The sequence below is a fragment of the Bufo bufo genome, chromosome 1 (assembly GCF_905171765.1).
Source record: "Bufo bufo chromosome 1, aBufBuf1.1, whole genome shotgun sequence".
Taxonomy (NCBI): domain Eukaryota; kingdom Metazoa; phylum Chordata; class Amphibia; order Anura; family Bufonidae; genus Bufo; species Bufo bufo.
This window is the reverse complement of record NC_053389.1, coordinates 114,925,284-114,945,178: the sequence shown is the minus strand read 5'-3', so window position 1 is coordinate 114,945,178 and position 19,895 is coordinate 114,925,284. Positions and strand designations below refer to the sequence as shown.

Below are 19,895 nucleotides of genomic sequence, written 5' to 3'. Positions count from 1 at the left end.
GCTGGAAGCAACAACTTTTGTCACTGGTTGATCGTAAAGATTCATCTGTTGTTTTAATCCTGTTGTGACAAATAGGTTGTTTTTACTTAGTGTAAGGCCACATGCACACAACCGTGGTGTGTTTTGCGGTCCGCAAATCGCGGATCCCCAAAACCCGGATGCCTATTCTTGTCCGCAAAGTGCAGACAAGAATAGGACATGTTATATTTTTTTTTGCGGGGCCACGTAACGGAGCAACGGATGCGAACAGCACACGGAGTGCTGTCCGCATCTTTTGCGGCCCCATTGAAGTGAATGGGTCTGCATCCGAGCCGCCAAAACGGCGGCTCGGATGCGGACCAAAACAACGGCCGTGTGCATGAGGCCTAATAATGTCATTTAAAATCCATATGATCGCAACTTACTTGCCCGGAAGATTTGTCAAATTTGCCTAAAATTTCATTGCAATTTCTGTTTGTTTCTTTTACGACCTAAACAAGAAACCCAGAAAAAACACAGCAATTAACATTAAATATTCCTTTCAGCCATTTCTTAGTCATATCTGTTTCACCGATCGCTGGGTATAACCAATGGGAAAGCCCTTTAGGCAGACACAGCAGAATTCCCAGACGCCCCTTTTGGCGATATACTCCCCTGGCCCCAATCACTTCATACCTAGTTCTATGTAGTGAGACATTACATACACCCTCATTTGCTACATACCTTGTGAACTGATTCATAAAAAAGATCATTAACAGATTGACTTTTCTCTCCAGGTTCTAGATCAAATCCAAACAGATTTGGTGTCATTTTGGCCTCTCCGTTTGTATGTCTGATATTGTTGAACAAATAGAAAGTGTCTTCATCAGATGTAATAAAAGTGTTCAATTTCAGGCTCATCTGTTTAATATATTCACGTACAATGCTGCAAAAAGTAATAGAGAGATTATCCATATCAAATCTGTACATGTGTTCTGCAGTGAGTCTTCTTAAAGGGAATGTGTCATCAGAAAAGGACCTATTGTTTAAAATCACAGTTTTATATTAAACATATTTTTTGTAGAATTTTTGGTGATTCTAGTTTAAATTTTCCATGTCACCATCTATTTAAAAAATGTAATTAAATTAAAATCATGCCGTTTTCACACTGGCCACTAGGTCTATTAATATGTTGACACTTTATGTTCTGTGTACAAGTAAATTTTCAGAAGCCATAACGTAATCACCACAGGCAGGACTACAATGACAGCTATCACCTCAGTATAGATAAGAGAGGATCCACCATTCACAGTAGGTGATATCACAGCTTATCTACTCCCTCCTGACCTCTGCACAAGTCACAGAGCATGTCTACAAAAACAGAAACAGAAGTCAATAAGGTCAGCTCCTGTGTATTGTTTTTTGTGTTCCATGTAGCTGCTCTCAAAGAACAGGAAGCCTTAAATGGGTCTGCAATTTTTTTTATTTTTCAATTTATTTATAATTTATTTATTACGGTAGTTTTTAATGGTCCTCCCTTTCATGTGATCGAACACTTTAACAGTTATAATGCTGAAAATAGTCCTACCGGGCCAGCGCTGCGCTCCCAGCGCAATTAGGTTGCAGCCACATCCTGGATCATGTGCCACACTTCTCGAGTTGGAACTGGGCTAGGATCATGTGTCAAATGTACGGCAAGCAATCTAGGAAGTGTATGCAACCTAATTACACAAGGTAGCGCAGTGCTGGCCCGGTAGTGTCTGCAACCTAATTACACAAGGTAGCGCAGTGCTGGCCCGGTAGGAATATTTTTAGCATAATCACTGTTAAAGTGCTTAATCACATAAAGGATGAGGGGTGGGGGGTTCCATTTTGCATGAGCTGAACTCAAAGATCTGAAACATTTTCTACATACACAAAAGACCCAATACTCTCAAATATTGTTCACAAATCTGTCTAAATCTGTGTTAGTGAGCACTTCTCCTTTGCCGAGATTATCCATCCCACCTCACAGGTGTGGCATATCAAGGTGATGATTAGACAGTATGAATATTGCACAAGTGTGCCTTAGACTGCCCACAATAAAAGGCAACTCTGAAATGTGCAGTTTGATCACACAGAGCACAATGCCACAGATGTTGCAACATTTGAGGGAGCGTGCAATTGGCATGGAATGTCTACCAGAGCTGTTGCCCTTGCAATGAATGTTCATTTCTCTACCATAAGCCATCTCCAAAGGTGTTTCAGAGAATTTGGCAGTACATCCAACCGGCCTCACAACTGCAGACCAGGTGTAACCACACCAGCCCAGGACCTCCACATCCAGCATGTTCACCTCCATGATCGTCTGAGACCAGCTACCCGGACAGCTGTAGCAACAATCGGTTTGCATAACCAAAGAATTTCTGCACAAACTGTCAGAAACCGTCTCAGGGAAGCTCATCTGCATGCTTGTCGTCCTCATCGGGGTCTGGACCTGACGGCAGTTCGTCGTCGTAACCGACTTGAGTGGGCAAATGCTCACATTCGTGGCGTCTGGCACGTTGGAGAGGCGTTCTGTTCACGGATGAGTCCCGGTTTCCACTGTTCAGGGTAGATGGCAGACAGCGTGTGTGGTGTTGTGTGGGTGAATGGTTTGCTGACATCAACGTTGTGGATCGAGTGGCCCATGGTGGTGGTGGGGTTATGGTATAGGCAGGCATATGTTGAGGACAACGAACACAGGTGCATTTTATTGATGGCATTTTGAATGCACAGAGATACCGTGACGAGATCCTGAGGCCCATTGTTGTGCCATTCATCCACGACCATCGCCTCATGTTGCAGCATGATAATGCACGGCCCCATATTGCAAGGATCTGTACACAATTCCTGGGAGCTGAAAACATCCCAGTTCTTGCATGGCCAGCATACTCACCGGACATGTCACCCATTGAGCATGTTTGGGATTCTCTGGATCGGCGTATACAACAGCGTGTTCCAGTTCCTGCCAATATTCTGCAACTTCGCACAGCTATTAAAGAGGAGTGGACCAACATTTCACAGGCCACAATCAACAACCTGATCAATTCTATGTGACGGAGATGTGTTGCACTGCCTGAAGCAAATGGTGGCCAGTGTATATTACACCTAGTGGCACATTCCCTTTCAAAGCTTACCCTGTCTGCTCCATCCTGGCACTTATGCTAGTCCTGCATTTGTACCCTCTACCACCTTTGCCACACTTCATTGCACAACTGAAGTTTTGTAGGATTCACCAAAGCTCCACCATATGAGATTTGGCAAAGTATTAAAAAGTAGTGGAGGGGTAGCAGGGCTTTTTATTGTTTTCATACTCATTATTGTATTATATAGTTATAGACATACTATATTGTGTTGGGAGTAAAGAATGCCGGCTAGGTTGGTCCGCTTTTCTTATCATTAAAAAATGTTTCAAGAACTAAGGCTGTTTGTTTGTTTTATGAGCTTGTACTCTGGAGGTTCTTGTATTTTTGACAGCAAGAATTGCATATGTGATAAATACATAATAAAAGCAAAAATTAAACAGTAATAGTAGGAAATAAAAAGTGATGAATAAATAGTCACATTTGGATTACAATTCGTATATATATGTATATATATATATATATATATATATATATATATATATATATATTTCTGTAAATAGTTTGTTTATAAGGTACTACTAGGTCATGAAACCCGCGTCTGGTTTATTTGGGTTTGGGGGCAAGACTGAACATATTAGAGTATAGTTTCACTAATCTCATTTAGCCCATGCGGTGTGACAGCGTCTAGTTGATATGTCCAGTATACCTCTCTTTTCTGCAGACTGCTAAATCTGTTAGGCTACTTTCACACCTGCGTTTCTGGGTCCACTTGTGAGATCTGTTTCGGGGCTCTCACAAGCGGCCCAAAACGGATCAGTTCAGCCCCAATGCATTCTGAATGGATAAGGATCCGTTCAGAATGCATCAATTTGGCTGCGTTTGGTCTCCGTTGCGTTTTTTAGACGGTCACTAAAACGCAGATTGCAGCGTTTTCGTGACCATCTGACTATGCGGAGCCAAACGGATCCGTCCTGACTTACAATGTAAGTCAATGGGGACGGATCCGTTTTTCACTGACACAATATGGTGCAATTGAAAACGGATCCGTCCCCCGTTGACTTTCAATGTAAGTCAAGACGGATCCGTTTTGACTTAGACTTTTTTTTTTATGAATAATGCAAACGGATCTGTTATTTACGAATACAAGCGTTTGCATTATTGGTGCGGATCCGTCTGTGCAGATACAAGACGGATCCGCACCAAACGCGAGTGTGAAAGTAGCGTTAAAAGGGTTTTCTGATAAAGTCAATTGGGGTTTATTGTGAGTGGATGTTTTTCCTTCTCGGTTGTGGATGCACAGTGTCTAGAAACACTGTGTTTCAAGTATTGCCTTTGAATATTGTATCTATGATGGTTCACACGACAATGCAGAACCTGGGTCGTGCCACCAACATATTGGAGGCCACACTTGCACTCAATAAGGTATATTACGCAGCAGGTTTGGCATGTCATGTGATACTTAATTTCAAAAGTGGACCCATTTTTCTTTGACGTGAAGTATGTGTGGTTATGCGTGATGACTTTACAGCACAAACAACGTTTGGTTCCACATTTAAAATTGCCTCTTAGTTCATGTGTTTTTTCCTTCTGGGTCTTAGTATGTTGCTTCGGCTTGCTGGGAGCTAGAATATTCTTTATGGTGGGGGCCCTTCTGTAGATTATCCTGGGTTGTGATGGTAGAAATTTTTCCAGGTAAGGATCTTATTGCAAAATGTGCCAATGTTTAGCTAATATTGAGCGAATGGTTTTGTTGGATGTTTTATATAGAATAAAGGGGTTTAAGCAAATTTCTGCTTGTGTCTCTTTATTATTTTCACTTTCCAAGCAGTTTTCCTGTGTGCTTGAAATACTTCTGTCATAAGAGTTTTTTATTAGTCTCTTAGGATATCCCTTATTTATGAATCTATTTTGGCTTGTTGGCGAAAAGTCCTCATTATATGTACAGTTTCGCCTAATACGGTTGTACTGGCTGTAGGGGATATTCTGCAGCCATTTTTTATGGTGAAAGCTTGAGTAATGTATATAGCTATTGGTGTCAACTGATTTGAAGTATGTTTTTGTTGTAAGGTGACCGTCTTTGTTGGTGACGGAGATATCCAGGAATTCTATCTTGATTTTATTGAAGTTTGGGTAAAAGGAGATTCCCCAGTCAGTGTTATTTAGCTTATTGCAAAGATCTAGAGCTTGACCCCCATCACCATCCCAAATAAAGAAGATATCATCTATATATATCTTTTATAGTAAATAATCTGCTTGTTTGGGGTTAATGTGTTGATAATGTATTTCTTTTCGAATTCCCCCATAGATTTGCGAAAGCCGGTGCCACTTTCGTCCCCATCGCAGTCCCCCTGCATTGGTGATATGTGGTGTTGTTATATATGAAGAAATTATTTTCGAGGATAAAACATAGGCTTTCTAGGAGAAATTCTACCTGTGGTGGTTTTATACTAGCATCATTGGTCAGCGTGGTACCTATACATTGTATCCCTAGATCGTGTTGTATATTGGAGTATAATGCTGTTACGTCCATGGTGAGTAGGGCATATGTCTCCTTCCATGTAATGTCCTTAAGTTCACAAATGAATTGGCTTGAGTCATGAAGGTAACTGGGTAGTTCACAAACACATGGTTGTAAAAAAAGGTCTAGGTAATGGGACAGATTACTTGTTGCGGATTTAGTGTTTGATGCAATAGGTCTCCCTGGTGGGTTTTCAGTGTTCTTATGGATTTTTGGGAGATGGTAGAAATATGGGGTGCAGGGGGATTTTGGTAGCAATTTTTTTTTCTTTTTTATTGATATTTTGTTTTTCATATGCGTTTTTTATCAGGTTTGTCAGCCTTTTATTTACATCAGGGAACGGGTTTTCAGAAACTTTTTGGTAGTACATAGTAACAATTAAAATATTCTGGGCTTCTTTTTTATAGTCCTCATAGTTTTGTAGGACTATTCCGCCCAGCAGATAAAGAAGGCGGATTATAAGCTCTTTATTGTTTTTGAGTTTTTTAAGGGCACTTTTTTCTTTAAAGTTAGATTCTCAATGAGACCAAGGGTTGATGGTTTGGATTTGGATGTCATCTTTTTTATGTCCGTGGATACTAGATCAAAAAAGGTTGGTATGAAGTATCCCTGGCTTTGAATGGGAAAAAAATTGATTTAGGACGAACTTCTTGATGTATGTATGCAGAAGGTTCGTTCAAAATGTTGGAATTATTCTTATTTATATTTTTATTTTCGTCAATGTTTTTGAATTCAAAATGTCTTTTTATCGTCAGGTTTCTCCTAAATTATTGAATATCTAGGTATAGCTCAAATGGATCGATGGGGTTGTATGGGCAGAATGAAAGACCTTTTGGTAGTAATTTGTTTTCAACTGTTGTTAGAGTATGGGAGGACAGAGGGGATCGAACTACCGCAGTGCTCCTTACCTGGCTGTCAGCCCGGCTCTCACTGCCACTCTGTGACAGGGGGCCGGACTATAATAGCGATCCTCACTTTGCTGCTATCCCCGCTTTGCTAGTGAGGATCCCCTCCAATTTCTACCCCGCTGCCACTCCGTGACAGAGGGGATCCAACTACCGCAGTACGTCTCACCTGGCTGTCAGCCCGGCTCCCACTGCCACTCTGTGACAGATGGCCACACTGCAATAGCGCTCCTTACCCTGCTGCTATCCCCGCTCTTACTGCTACTCCGTACCGGAGGGGGGCTGGACCACAGCAGCGCTCCTTACCCTTTTGCCATCCCCACCTTCGCTACCACTGCATGACGGACGGAGGGACGGACGGAGGGACAGACAGGGGGGTCGGGGACTGGACTGCAGCAGCATTTATTACCAAGCAGTCATCCCCGCTCTGGCTGCCGCCCCATGACAGGTGGGCGGTACTACAGCATCTCTTTGTTCTCACTCCGCTGTCATTCGCATACAGGGGGGCGGGTATCCTAGCGGTACTGTCACTCACACATTACCCCGTCAGCAATTACCTGTTTCTGCGCGTCAAAACACTGTTTAAATGACCACATTTGTAACCACTCTATTGTATTGTATTATTGTCCTGATGAAGAGGGCTTTACGCCCTTGAAACACGTCGACAAAAGAATAAAAACGACTGCTTGTTACCAATATTCACCTGGTACAAAGTTTCCTGCCTACAGCGCCGATACAAAGGTTCCAACTATCTTCTTACTTCACGGATCTTCTTATCCCGATAACCACGCCTGTGGCACGGGCAAGGGCCTTGGCAGCAGTATAGGCATCCCGCACGCTGTATAGGCAAATACCAACAAGGCGAACGGCAGTTGTTGTGGCTCATCACAACCCTAAACTGTAAGCGCAACTGATTTTACATTGCGTAATTCTTGTGATGCAGCAACACACGCGAGGCGCGGCCTCCTGTCTCTTTCATATATATATATATATATATATATATATATATACACAGTATATATCATAAAACAATTGCAAATCCCCCCTGGTCTGGGTACCGCAGAAGGGCCATCACTATGTATCACTGTGGATTACTATCAAATACAGCTCTTCTTTCAAGTAACTATTGAGTGCCGGGATCACAAGTGACAGCATGGGCACATTTATTATGTCCTTTTGTTGGAACAACCAATGACGGAATAGTATGTCGTGGGGTGGGAAGGGGATAATGAACCAAAAAAAGGAACGTTAAAAAAAAGAAAGAAAATCAGACATTGAGGAAAATGAACTGCAGATTTATTCAAAGTTAGTGACTCTATTACAATAATTTTTCGGTAAATGTTACCTGTGAGATGATGGAAGACGCATGGGTCCCAGCTCGGCATACCAGCCGTCTGGATCTCTGTGTGTCAGAATACGACCTCCAACTCTATTGCTGGCTTCCAGTATGGTTACCTGAAATGCATAAAGCATATATCAATTATATACAACTTCCTATTTTCATGTAAATTGTTTAGTTATACTTCTGAAATAATACTACACTCCGCTAGAGTTCATGAACAGGCGGGACAGGCTTCCTTGGGGCCAATGAGTTTGCAATGCACTTGGTCCCGAAGGTTCAACATGGTAGCTGTCTGATGGGGTCTTTCTTGCACAAATATATAGCTTTATTCTTTCATGCAGCATGATCTTGGTTTAGGAAATACATCCAGGTAAATAAATCTATTTATTAAGGGGGTATTTATTAAGCCCTACACTCCAGAATTCTCTGTTCCCAAAGTCACAAAATAGGGCTTTTGGGGGTCTTTTCCACCAATAACTCCAGTTTTGAAAAGTAGGTGGAGAAGTGGGTGCGGTTAGCTATTTTAATGAGGAAGGTGGTTTGAAAACTGGAGTAGTATTTCTAGACAAAAGTGTCAGGTTTAAAGGGGTTATCCCCAGGGGTGGTATTCAAATTTTTAACAACAGTTCCCTACTAAATGGCGGACACGCGGCGCCATGACACATACACCATATATATGAAATACACATAAATACACTAAATACATGGTACACATACATAAATACACCATATATACACTACACACATACCACCCCTAAGGAGCTAAACTATGGAATGGAAGTGATCATCTCCAGCTGCCGCTGTTATGTTAACAACCGGATCTGGAGAACCTGACAGAACTGTCTGAATCCCATGCCCGGTTATCAGGAGAGGACTCCAGCATAACGAAAACCGGATGGATCCGTTATGCAGGCCATAGACTTCTATTATGACGGAATGAATAACGAAATGCCTCTAAAGGTATTCCGTTATGCATTCCGTCATGGAATTGCGTTATGGTTCGTCGTAACGGAATCCATAACGCAATTCAGCATATACCCCAATTCGAACACGAACTCGAACTTCAAAATATGAAGTTTGCTCATCCCTACTCATCATAAAAAAACTTTTCTCCGCCAGCGCTGTGGAGAAACAAAGACTGGTGTAAAACTGGCCCACTTGTCTTGTATGGGGCTGTCAGGCCTGAAACCTGGCAGCGTAGCGGTCGTGTGAATAAGGCCTTAGAACAATAGCTTTGGTGGCACTAGTTTTTCATTACACACCATTGGGTCTGAAGCTTGGGTGGCAAATATGGTCAGAAGCACCAAGCCATGAAAGACAGATGTGCCCTAGGTGAACAAACAGAGGTACTAATTTCTTCAAAGAAATGTTAGGCTTCTTTCACACGTCCTTGGTGACATCTGTGACAAGATGGTCAGTAGTTCATCCATGAAGAATCTGTGTTTGATCTATGTGTGTTTTATGCCCTCAGTCTGTTATTTGTATCTGACAGACTAAACATTGGTTTCCAATGTGCAACGATCCGTGAAAACCATGCTCGAAACTTGAATGGTTTTCTTGGACCCATAGACTATGATGTTATTGAGGAATTAGTAATCATAGGTAAGTAGGACTTGCCTCCGTGGTGTCACCACGGATTCTTGGTCCATGGAAAATCACTGATGTGTGAATGCAAACATTAAAGTCAATGGATACGTGAGTTGTCCGTGGAGACCACAGAAAGCACATGCCCGCTATTCATGAGGACTTCATTCAGGCCAGTTTCAGATGAGCTTGTTCACTCTGGGAAACATACTCCGTGTGGGAGCTGTATTTCCGGTTATGGACACTGCTCATCTGAAGTGGATTTGCAGCATCATAATGATTTATGATGTTGTGAATTCCTTCCTGACCTGCAGAACTATAGTCATGGCATTATGTGACTATAGTTCAGCAGACTCACTCCCACTATCAGGAAGGAATATATCATTATGATGGGGACGTGGCCTGACCGGGCATGTAAGCAGACGCATGGTGTTGAGTTCCTGGTTAAGTCTCCTGTATATTCTCAGTTTACCTGCTGTTTTGCTGTACAACTTACCATTAGCCTGTGTGGAACTGCATCCGCTGCGACTCAACACATTCTAGCGACAACATGATGCAGCATACGGGTAGGTTACCCGACACTGCTAGGTTGTATGTGTATTTCCCTTTAAGCCAGGTAGGCCTGTTGCAGGCAATCCCTGTTCCAATCAGCAGAGGGAGCTCCCAGTTCAGTATAAATAGGCAGGGCCTAGCCTAGGGAGGGGAGTTCAGAAGTTTCTAGAGTCAGTGCTGAGAGAGACAGAGGCAAGTCCAGAAAAGCAAGAGGGACTAAAGACAACAGAGGAGGTACTTGATAATTATAAAACCAAGGATATACGCCAGAGCTAGGGCATCGGGCCTTGGAGAAGAGTTTCTATGTTCCAGGATCAGTCAGGAATAGAGTGCAAGCCGCCTGTACTGCAAGTCCTGTGTTTAACACTCTGAAGTCACCTTGCTATATATTGCCTGCATTAAATGTACTGCAACCAACTGTCTGCAAAGGAACTGCGCTTCCATCTATGTCCATGTATGATGACTACTAAAGTTTTAGTTCTGTTTTAACATCACGTGGTTCCTCAGTTATTCCTGCTATCAGCAAACGGCGTGCCACCGTTTAATTGGCACTGGCGTCACGAACATTACTTATCATCACCTGCCCTTGCAGAGAGTCAGCTGTCTCAGGTTAGTGTCACAATTGCACTACAACACCCAGGAACATTTCTACACCTAACTTGAGTACGCTGCACCTCTCTTTTGGCGTCACGAACAGGATACGCACGCTTTCTAGTGCAAGAAGCGTGAACTTTGTGCCTTATACAGTTGCCCTATGACCAAAGTGACAAATTGCCTGTTTTATTAAAGTGGACTTTGTGGACTGAAAAACATACCAAAAGTGTCCCTAAAACCTCCAAAAAGCGCTGTGCAGTGTTGCGCTATCAAGAGGAAGGAAATCGCCACATCGGAGTGTGGTTTTATGGACTTTTTACCATCCTGCTTGCTGTCAGTGAATAGACAGCGTTTCTTGCTAAAAGATGGCCACCGGCCGCCTGGAGTAAAGTTTCCCGCGCTGCTGAGGACCTTCGTGGGCGGATCCCTTCAAAGACACAGAAAATCCCGCCCCTCGTCATCATCGCACCGCCGCGGCCCGGTTTCTTCTACATCATCGCGTACTCAGGACGTCCGGAATCTCTCGAGACTTGGCCTGCGCAAGCCCGGCGATACCGGTAAGAACTTGTAACCGGAGGGAAGGGGATTGTTCCGGCCCCTTTAGTCACCAGCGGCCACATCGCAATAAGCTAACATGTCAGAACCGGGAGTTCCCGAGCAGCCGGCCCCGGGAGAGCTTGCGGCTCCTAATCATTCTATAGCCCACAGCATGATGCCCTTTACCATGCCTTACTATTTCGGGGCCCCATGGTTTCCCCGCTATAAAGGAGAGACCCATACCCTAAGAGACTTTAAAGAAAAGTTGCTGGCATTATTCAAACTGTACCCCATAAAAGCCGATCAGCAAATGGAAATCCTGCTAGCGCAACTGGAGGGAGCTGCCCGCAGAGAGGTATTATCCTGGCCTGCTGCTGAACGGAGTACTCTAGAGCAGATATTCACCCGCCTCAGGGCCACTTTTGAAACAAGGACTGCCTCAGAGATAAAGATGCACTTCTTTGGCAAGAAACAGAAGTCCGGTGAGTCCCTCCGTGACTATGCCCTATCACTTCAGGAGGCTTTAGGGGCTGTAATCCAGATAGATCCCAAGGAGGCTGATAATCAGGACCAGACCCTGAGGGAACAATTTATCACCGGGGTGTCTAGTGAGCAAATAAGGACCCAATTAAAGATGCTGTCCGCCCAGCACCCTAACAGTACCTTTCTGGACTTTAAAGAACTGGCTATAAAAATTCTGGGGTCAGCAGTATCTACGGAGTTGAACACCCCACCTGAGTCATCAGCCTGCAGGCCAAAACCGCTTATCACTAACCAAGCTCAGGCCGGTCAAGCTGTTCAAGCTTCAGCTACCGATACTATCGCCATGCTGACAGAGCAAGTAAATCACCTCACTAAAAGTCTAGAGAGAGTGTGCAGAAAAATAGAGGAATGGGAAAAACCCATAATGTCAGAAGAAGAGTTCCTGTCACCTCCTAGGCCGTTCCCACCTCCATACCAAGAGACTCACCCCAGGGATCCTGGGAGGCGTAATAGAAATCGCAAGCGGCCCGTGTGTACATACTGCAAAAAGGTGGGACACACAGAATCCACGTGCTGGCAGTTAAACGGGCAACCCCTGAGGCTGAGGACCACCCCTCGGGAGGTAGAACACTAGGTCCAAAGGATCCAAATTGGATGCCACGGTATGTAGGATCCCATCCTAAAATCAACATAGAGATCAACGGGGTCTCCTTTGAAGCCCTATTAGACACTGGGTCTCAGGTCACTACTATTCAGCTGCCCGCCTTTGAAAGATTCTGGGACACCAACCAATTGACCCAGCCGCCTGAATCCTGGGTGGAGATTATCGCCAGCAATGGCAAACCAGTAAATATTCATGGATACTGGGAACCCACCCTGCAGGTGGGAGAAGTAACCTTACCGCAACAGGGGGTGATAGTAGTACAGGCCGGCGACAGAGGAGGACATCCTGTCATTCTAGGCACCAATGTCTTCAAAAACTGTTATTCAGAAATACTTGCCGTATTACACCAGACTTTGCCCACTGCTTCCTCTGCATCCAAGAGGGTGATTCAAAAGACTATTACTGTGTTAAGTGCCCAGCAGAGGTTTGCTAATGGGAAAGGAGAAATTTGTACTGCCAGGATTAGTGATATTAAGCCTGTGACTTTGCCTCCTAATTCTCAAACTCTTTTATGGTGTCGTGCTGTCCTGGGAGTCCAAGGCCGAGATTATCCAGCCCTGGTGGAACCAATCCAGATGGAGGATTACCCTTATGTGAGAGCTGCCAAGTGCCTGGTGAACGTCTCCCAAGGTAACGTACCTGTCCGTCTGATTAACCTGAGTGATCATCCTGTTGCGCTTACTAAGCATTGCCGTGTTGCCCAGCTGTCCCAGGTGTCCTTCCAAGACATCATTCGTCTTCCAGTGACAGAAAAGCCGCCAGCTGCAGTCAGCGGATGTTCGCCGGTGACCCAGCCACAAGTGCCCTGGTGGGAAGAGCTCCATGTAGGGGACGAGACTACCCCCCAACATCAACAAGAAGGGATTCTACAGCTTGTCAAGGAGCACCACCAGGCCTTGAGTAAGCATGCTACTGACTATGGAGAGGTTAGTGCCATACAACACACCATACCTAATGGCTCTCACCCTCCTATCAAGGAGAGATACAGACCCTTACCGCCTACTTCATATCAGACTGTAAAAGAAATGATCCAAGAGATGAAAGACTCTAATGTAATCCGGGACAGCCGTAGTCCGTGGGCTGCACCCCTGGTCCTTGTAAAGAAAAAGGATGGTGGTATCCGTTTCTGTGTGGATTATAGAAAAATTAACCAAATAACCCACAAGGATGCATACCCACTGCCCCGCATTGAGGAGTCACTAACTGCTCAGGGCTCCTCTGCCTATTTCTCCACCTTGGACTTGACCAGTGGCTACTGGCAAGTACCCATGGCCCCTGCAGATAGGGAAAAGACTGCTTTCACCACTCCCATGGGCCTGTATGAATTCAATTGTATGCCGTTCGGGCTATGTAATGCCCCAGGAACTTTCCAGAGACTAATGGAGCGGTGTTTGGGTCACAAAAACTTCGAAACAGTGCTGCTGTATCTAGATGACGTCATTGTGTACTCAAAAACATATGAAGACCATCTGAAACATTTGGCAGAAGTATTTGAAATCCTTATCAAATATGGCTTGAAGGTAAAGCCATCCAAGTGTCACCTGCTCAAACCTGCAGTAAGATACCTGGGGCATGTGGTAAGCGGAGAGGGCGTGCAACCTGACCCTGATAAGTTAGCGGCTGTTCGTAATTGGCCGGTTCCTACTACTGTCAAGGAAGTGAGGGGTTTCCTTGGTTTTGCAGGCTACTATAGACGGTTTATCCCCCATTTTGCTCAAATAGCTGATCCTATCCAGGAACTCTTGAGGGGGCAACCCAAGAAAAGTCCTAGAACTCCTGTGCCCATTGAGTGGAATGAGGAAAGAGAGATAGCGTTCCAATTGCTAAAAAAGAAACTGACCGAGCCTCCTGTGTTAGGTTATCCAGATTATAGCAAGCCTTTCCATCTTTATACCGATGCTAGCAAGCGAGGCCTGGGAACTGTGTTAGCCCAAATCCAAGAGGGAAAAGAAAGAGTGATAGCTTATGCAAGCCGCTCCCTGAAAGGAGCTGAGAAAAATGACCAGAATTATAGTTCCTTCAAACTAGAGTTCCTGGCCTTAGTGTGGGCAGTGACGGAAAAATTCAAAGATTATCTAGCCGCCACCCCGTTCATTGCATTCACTGACAATAACCCTCTGGCACATCTAAATACAGCTAAATTAGGGGCTTTGGAGCAGAGATGGGCCTCTCGCCTCGCCAACTATGATTTCTCTGTAAAATATCGTGCTGGACGTAATAATGATAATGCTGATGCTTTATCCAGGCTTCCCACAGAGACAGCTCCTGATGATGTGCGAGATGCTTGGGAAGATGTAGAGATGCCGGCTTTCTATAACAAATTTGCTCAACAGGATCAGGCTCGAGCTACCAATGACAGAGCTGCAGTTCCTTCACCCTCCAGTAGGCCTGATCCTAAAGAAGAAAGGTGGGTGAAACTACAGTCTGAAAGTAGAGTGCTGGGTGAGTTGTTGGACTTCATTACTAGTGGCAGAGCCCCTGAAAGGATTCGGCGTAAGAGTGCAGATCCTGAGCTCATCAAACTGTGGAGACAGCGCCATCAACTCTTCATACAAAAGGGCCTATTGCTACGGAGAAGCCTAGACCCAGTGTCCAACGAGAGAGTGCACCAGATTCTCATACCCCGACGAGATGCAGGTATGGTGTTGGAGATGTACCACAATCAATCCGGTCACTTTGGGGTCCAAAAGACTGAGGCTACTATCCGCCAGCGGTTTTACTGGGTGGGCATGAGAGAAGACATGGAGAAGTGGTGTCGGGAGTGTGTAGCCTGTGCCTTAAAACGAAGTGAGCACCATGATCAGAGGGCACCACTGAGACACATTGTAAGTACTCGTCCTCTTGAACTTGTCGCCATCGACCATGTGAAACTGGAGCCTAGTCGCTCAGGGTATACTTATGCCATGACTATTATTGACCATTTCACTAAGTTTGTTGTAGCGGTGCCTGTGAGAGACCAGACAGCCAAGACTACAGCCGAACTGTTCTGGAAGCACTTCCTCCTGCCCTACGGATGTCCAGAAAAGATCCTCACCGATCAAGGACCTGCTTTTGAGTCCCATCTGTTCCATGAACTGTGCCGCTTACACAACTGTAAGAAGATCCGGACAACGGCCTACCATCCTCAAGGTAATGGATTATGTGAAAAAATGAATCAGACCTTGATAGAGATGCTGAGGGCCGTGCCTCCTGAAACCAGAGGAGATTGGCCTAATCTGTTGCCACAGCTCATGCTCACATACAATCATACCATACATTGTTCCACCGGGTATACCCCCTTTTATTTGATGTTTGGGCGCCAAGGGACATTGCCTGCTGATCATTCAATTGACATACACGTACCTGATTGCATTAACCCATTATCTAACACCGACTGGGTTGCTGAACATCAAAGGCGATTGAATACAGCCAAAGCCATTGTTCAGGAACGTATGGACTATGCTAGGGACCGACAGCAGAGAGACTATGATCAAGCAGCCCATGCAGAACCCTTGACAATAGGGGCTGTGGTATGGTTAAAAAATAACCGCCGTACCAGTAAACTGGACAGTAAATGGGAGCGAAGTCCCTATGTTGTCACTGCAATCCCAAATGTTGGAACTCACACTTATGAGATCACCCGGGAAGGCAAGGGATCCCAAATTGTACACCGAAACCGGTTAAAGCTCTGCCTGACACCAGAACCTAGTGCCGAGAGTTCTGGATCTGAATCCCCTGTGTCAGAGTCATCAATACCGCCCGAGGATCCTATGCAGGCTGTCAGTAATCTGAGGTATGACGCTGATCCCATGCATTGGCTTCTGACACCATGGTTGAACTTGCTGGTGCCTGCTCTGGCACCTACTGTATCTTCACCTCCAGAAGAGCCGGTTCAAGATGCCCCGGATCCAGTTTCCCCTCTAGTGGATCTAGTTGTTCCTGTTGTTCCTGTTGTTCCTGACCAAGGTCTCACTGATGGAGACCCTCCTGTTGCTCCTCTCTCTTCTACCTCGTTGCTAAGGGAAGAGGAGACCCCTGTTTTGAGAAGGTCCACCCGGATGACCAGGGGACGTCCGCCAGTCCGTTTAGGAGACTTTGACTATGCTGGTGGTGTCTCCTCTCGAGCAGTTGCTACTGGTAATACTTTACTTGACATTTGTGCGCAAGAATGGACTCCTCCACGTGAGCCCTTGCCTGTGATACACCCACAGGATACTCCTGGGTAGTTCCGTTATTATACTGCCACCAAAGAAGAATGGACTAACCTGGTTCACCCTAAGTCCGCTGTGCCAGGTCAGCGGCCGTGTCTAAGAAGTAAGAAGACGCCCCTTTCCCTTGTGTCATTTGGTCATGAAGTTATTAATGTTATGTTTTTCTGTGTGAAATAATTATCTATTATATTCATGATGTAATGCTTAAGTTATGTACCATGTTATGCCGGTTCAGGAAGGTGTGTGTGAGTACGAGGCCTTACTCACGTTAAAGTCTGGGGGTGTGCAGCATACGGGTAGGTTACCCGACACTGCTAGGTTGTATGTGTATTTCCCTTTAAGCCAGTTAGGCCTGTTGCAGGCAATCCCTGTTCCAGTCAGCAGAGGGAGCTCCCAGTTCAGTATAAATAGGCAGGGCCTAGCCTAGGAAGGGGAGTTCAGAAGTTTCTAGAGTCAGTGCTGAGAGAGACAGAGGCAAGTCCAGAAAAGCAAGAGGGACTAAAGACAACAGAGGAGGTACTTGATAATTATAAAACCAAGGATATACGCCAGAGCTAGGGCATCGGGCCTTGGAGAAGAGTTTCTATGTTCCAGGATCAGTCAGGAATAGAGTGCAAGCCGCCTGTACTGCAAGTCCTGTGTTTAACACTCTGAAGTCACCTTGCTATATATTGCCTGCATCAAATGTACTGCAACCAACTGTCTGCAAAGGAACTGCGCTTCCATCTATGTCCATGTATGATGACTACTAAAGTTTGAGTTCTGTTTTAACATCACGTGGTTCCTCAGTTATTCCTGCTATCAGCAAACGGCGTGCCACCGTTTAATTGGCACTGGCGTCATGAACATTACTTATCATCACCTGCCCTTGCAAAGAGTCAGCTGTCTCAGGTTAGTGTCACAATTGCACTACAACACCCAGGAACATTTCTACACCTAACTTGAGTACGCTGCAATGACGCGCCAAAAGTCCAAAGAAAAGGAGGGGAAGGAATGTGGCCTTGCTACGCCGGCCAAACAACATGGCGCCGCGCAAGCTGCGAAGATGTCAGAAGTGGCTGCGCAGCTAGAAAAGTTTGCCTGCTCCTCGACACTTTCAGCAAACACCCCAGATCTGGAGATAGACAAGGCATCCAAACTTACGGACGCCACTGGGAATGCCGGCTCATGCCCTATACCAGTCACAGAGCCGGATTTCAGTACAGTACTGGACATGGGGACTGCTCCTGAGATAGAACCCACCATCAAGGATGTTTTTGTAGCGCTGGCGCAATGCAATAGGGCGCTTACCTCCTTGAATACGCATGGGGGTCTCAAGGAGGACATTTGTAGTGTACGGGAACTGTAATACCCGTCACTACCAAAGTGTCACTTGGTGTGCTGTCGTCCCTCCTTAGTTATGGAGAAGTTGGTATATGTCAGTTTTATAAAATGTCATGTAATGCAATGCTGTGTGTTTCCCTGTTACTATGACACTTGCATGTACAGGCCTGCTAGGGGTGTCATTCCAGCTTCTAGTCAATAGAGGGAGCTAGAGAGCCCTAGTTTATATAAGGCCCAGTCAGGGAAGTAGAAGGCAGACGGAGTCTAGTGTCTGTAATCTACAGTTGGAGATTAGACAATGTCTGAGACAAGTCCAGGCCTGCAGCCTGCTGTCCAGGAGAAGATTCCCTCCTGAATTCCCCTATGCAGAAACAGGAATATCTTAGCTAAAGAGTCTGAGAAAGCTGAGAGGGACCGAGGCAAAGATCAGGAAAGCAAGAGGTACTAAGAATAACAGAGGAGGTACTTTTATAAAGCTACAACCAAGGATATAAAGCCAGAACTAGGTTATTGGGCCTTGGTGAAGATATGCTATATTCCAGGATCAGACAGAAATAGAGTGCAAGCTCCTGTACTGCAAGTCCTGTGTTCAACACTCTGTAATCACCTTGCTAAATTGCCTGCATCAACCGTATTGCAAGATCGACTGCATGCAAAGGAACTGTGATTCCACTAATGTCCCTGTATTGATGATGACTACTAAAGTTGGAGTTTGGTTTTAATACCACGTGTTCCTCAATTTATTCCTGCTATCCGCAAACGGCGTGCCACCGTCTAATTGGCACTGGCGTCACGAACAGTTATATACCATCACCTGCCCTTGCAGAGAGTCAGCCGTACCAGGTTAGTGTATATTGCACTACATCACCCAGAAACACCTATTACACACAACTTGAGTACGCTGCACCTCTCTTTTGGCGTCACGAACATTTTATATCATCACCTGCCCTTGCAGAGAGTCAGCCGTACCAGGTTAGTGTATATTGCACTACATCACCCAGAAACACCCATTGCACACAACTCGAGTACGCTGCACCTCTCTTTTGGCGTCACGAACAGGATACGCACGCTTTCCAGTGCAAGAAGCGTGAACTTTGTGCCTTATACCGTTGCCCTGTGACCAAAGTGACAATTTGCCTGTTTATTGCAAGTGGACTTTGTGGACTGAAAATCCTACCCAAAGTGTACCCAAAACTTCTAAAAAGCGCTGTGCGGTATTGCGCTATCCAGAGGAAGAAAATCGCCGCATTGGAGTGTGGTTTTGTGGACTTTTAACAATCCTGCTTGCTGTCAGTGAATAGACAGCGTTTATACCCAAAGATGGCTGCTGGGCTTGCTGAATTTACTGCTGCGTCACCTTCATCCCGAAAAGGCGGGAAAAATTGGCGCCTTTCTGAGGAAAAAGCGGGAAGAAGGTCAAGGTCAGGCGCCACTGCTTATCTGTATATTTGCATGTCTGCCAGCATGGACACCGCCTTCCATATACTGGAATGCCTGGGGGGCGGCCTCCCAGTGCAGTGGGAGGAGCTGGCTACTCTAATTGACGCGACCCTATCGCTCTCCTCAGAAGGATCGAGCATGTTGGATAGTGAGCAGAGTGTTACTGCAGCGTCCGCACCTGAAATTGCAAAGATGACTGATATCGGTGTAGAGCCAGAAGAGGCTCCACCGGCCTACTCTCCGGGACCGGAGCAACCCGCCTGCCGCCCAAGGGAGAAAGAACCCGAGCCCTGCTATGGCTCGTGGAGGGACTTTTTCCAACCATCTTTCAAATGGTCCTCCCTGATGGCGGAGATCCGAGAGGCCGCTATAAGGCGGAATACAAAGACCAAAATCATCTATGAGGAACTAACTAAGACAATACATGAGAAGCATACGCACACCCAACCCCGCCTGGAAAGGAGAAAGGGAGTGGTGCTGTCATTTGACAAATCCCGTGGCTACGGGTTTATCCAGGACTATCTAACTGGCAGAGACCTCTATGTGAATCGAAGGTCTGTCAAAAGAGACTACCTCCCTTCGTACCAGCACAGCCTCCGCGAGGGAGAGGAAGTGGAGTACACCCCTGCCGAGAGCCTGCGAGGCCCTTATGCGACTGCTGTGACCCGTCCCAAGCGAGCACCTGAGGACTGGGAGGC

The 19,895-nt window shown here is 45.5% G+C and overlaps 1 protein-coding gene across 2 annotated transcripts in view; it reads right to left on the bottom strand.

The window, feature by feature from the left end:
* LOC120997974 (L-amino-acid oxidase-like) overlaps window positions 1-19,895 on the bottom strand; it is a 39,876-nt gene that overhangs the window by 6,842 nt on the left and 13,139 nt on the right. For both annotated transcript variants that reach the window (XM_040428365.1, XM_040428374.1), the window contains exons 3-5: window positions 7,834-7,943; window positions 703-904; window positions 405-470 (exon numbers count right to left, since the gene is read on the bottom strand). In XM_040428365.1, coding sequence (XP_040284299.1) covers window positions 405-470; window positions 703-904; window positions 7,834-7,943 — 378 coding nt within the window. The remainder of the gene's footprint in view (window positions 1-404; window positions 471-702; window positions 905-7,833; window positions 7,944-19,895) is intronic.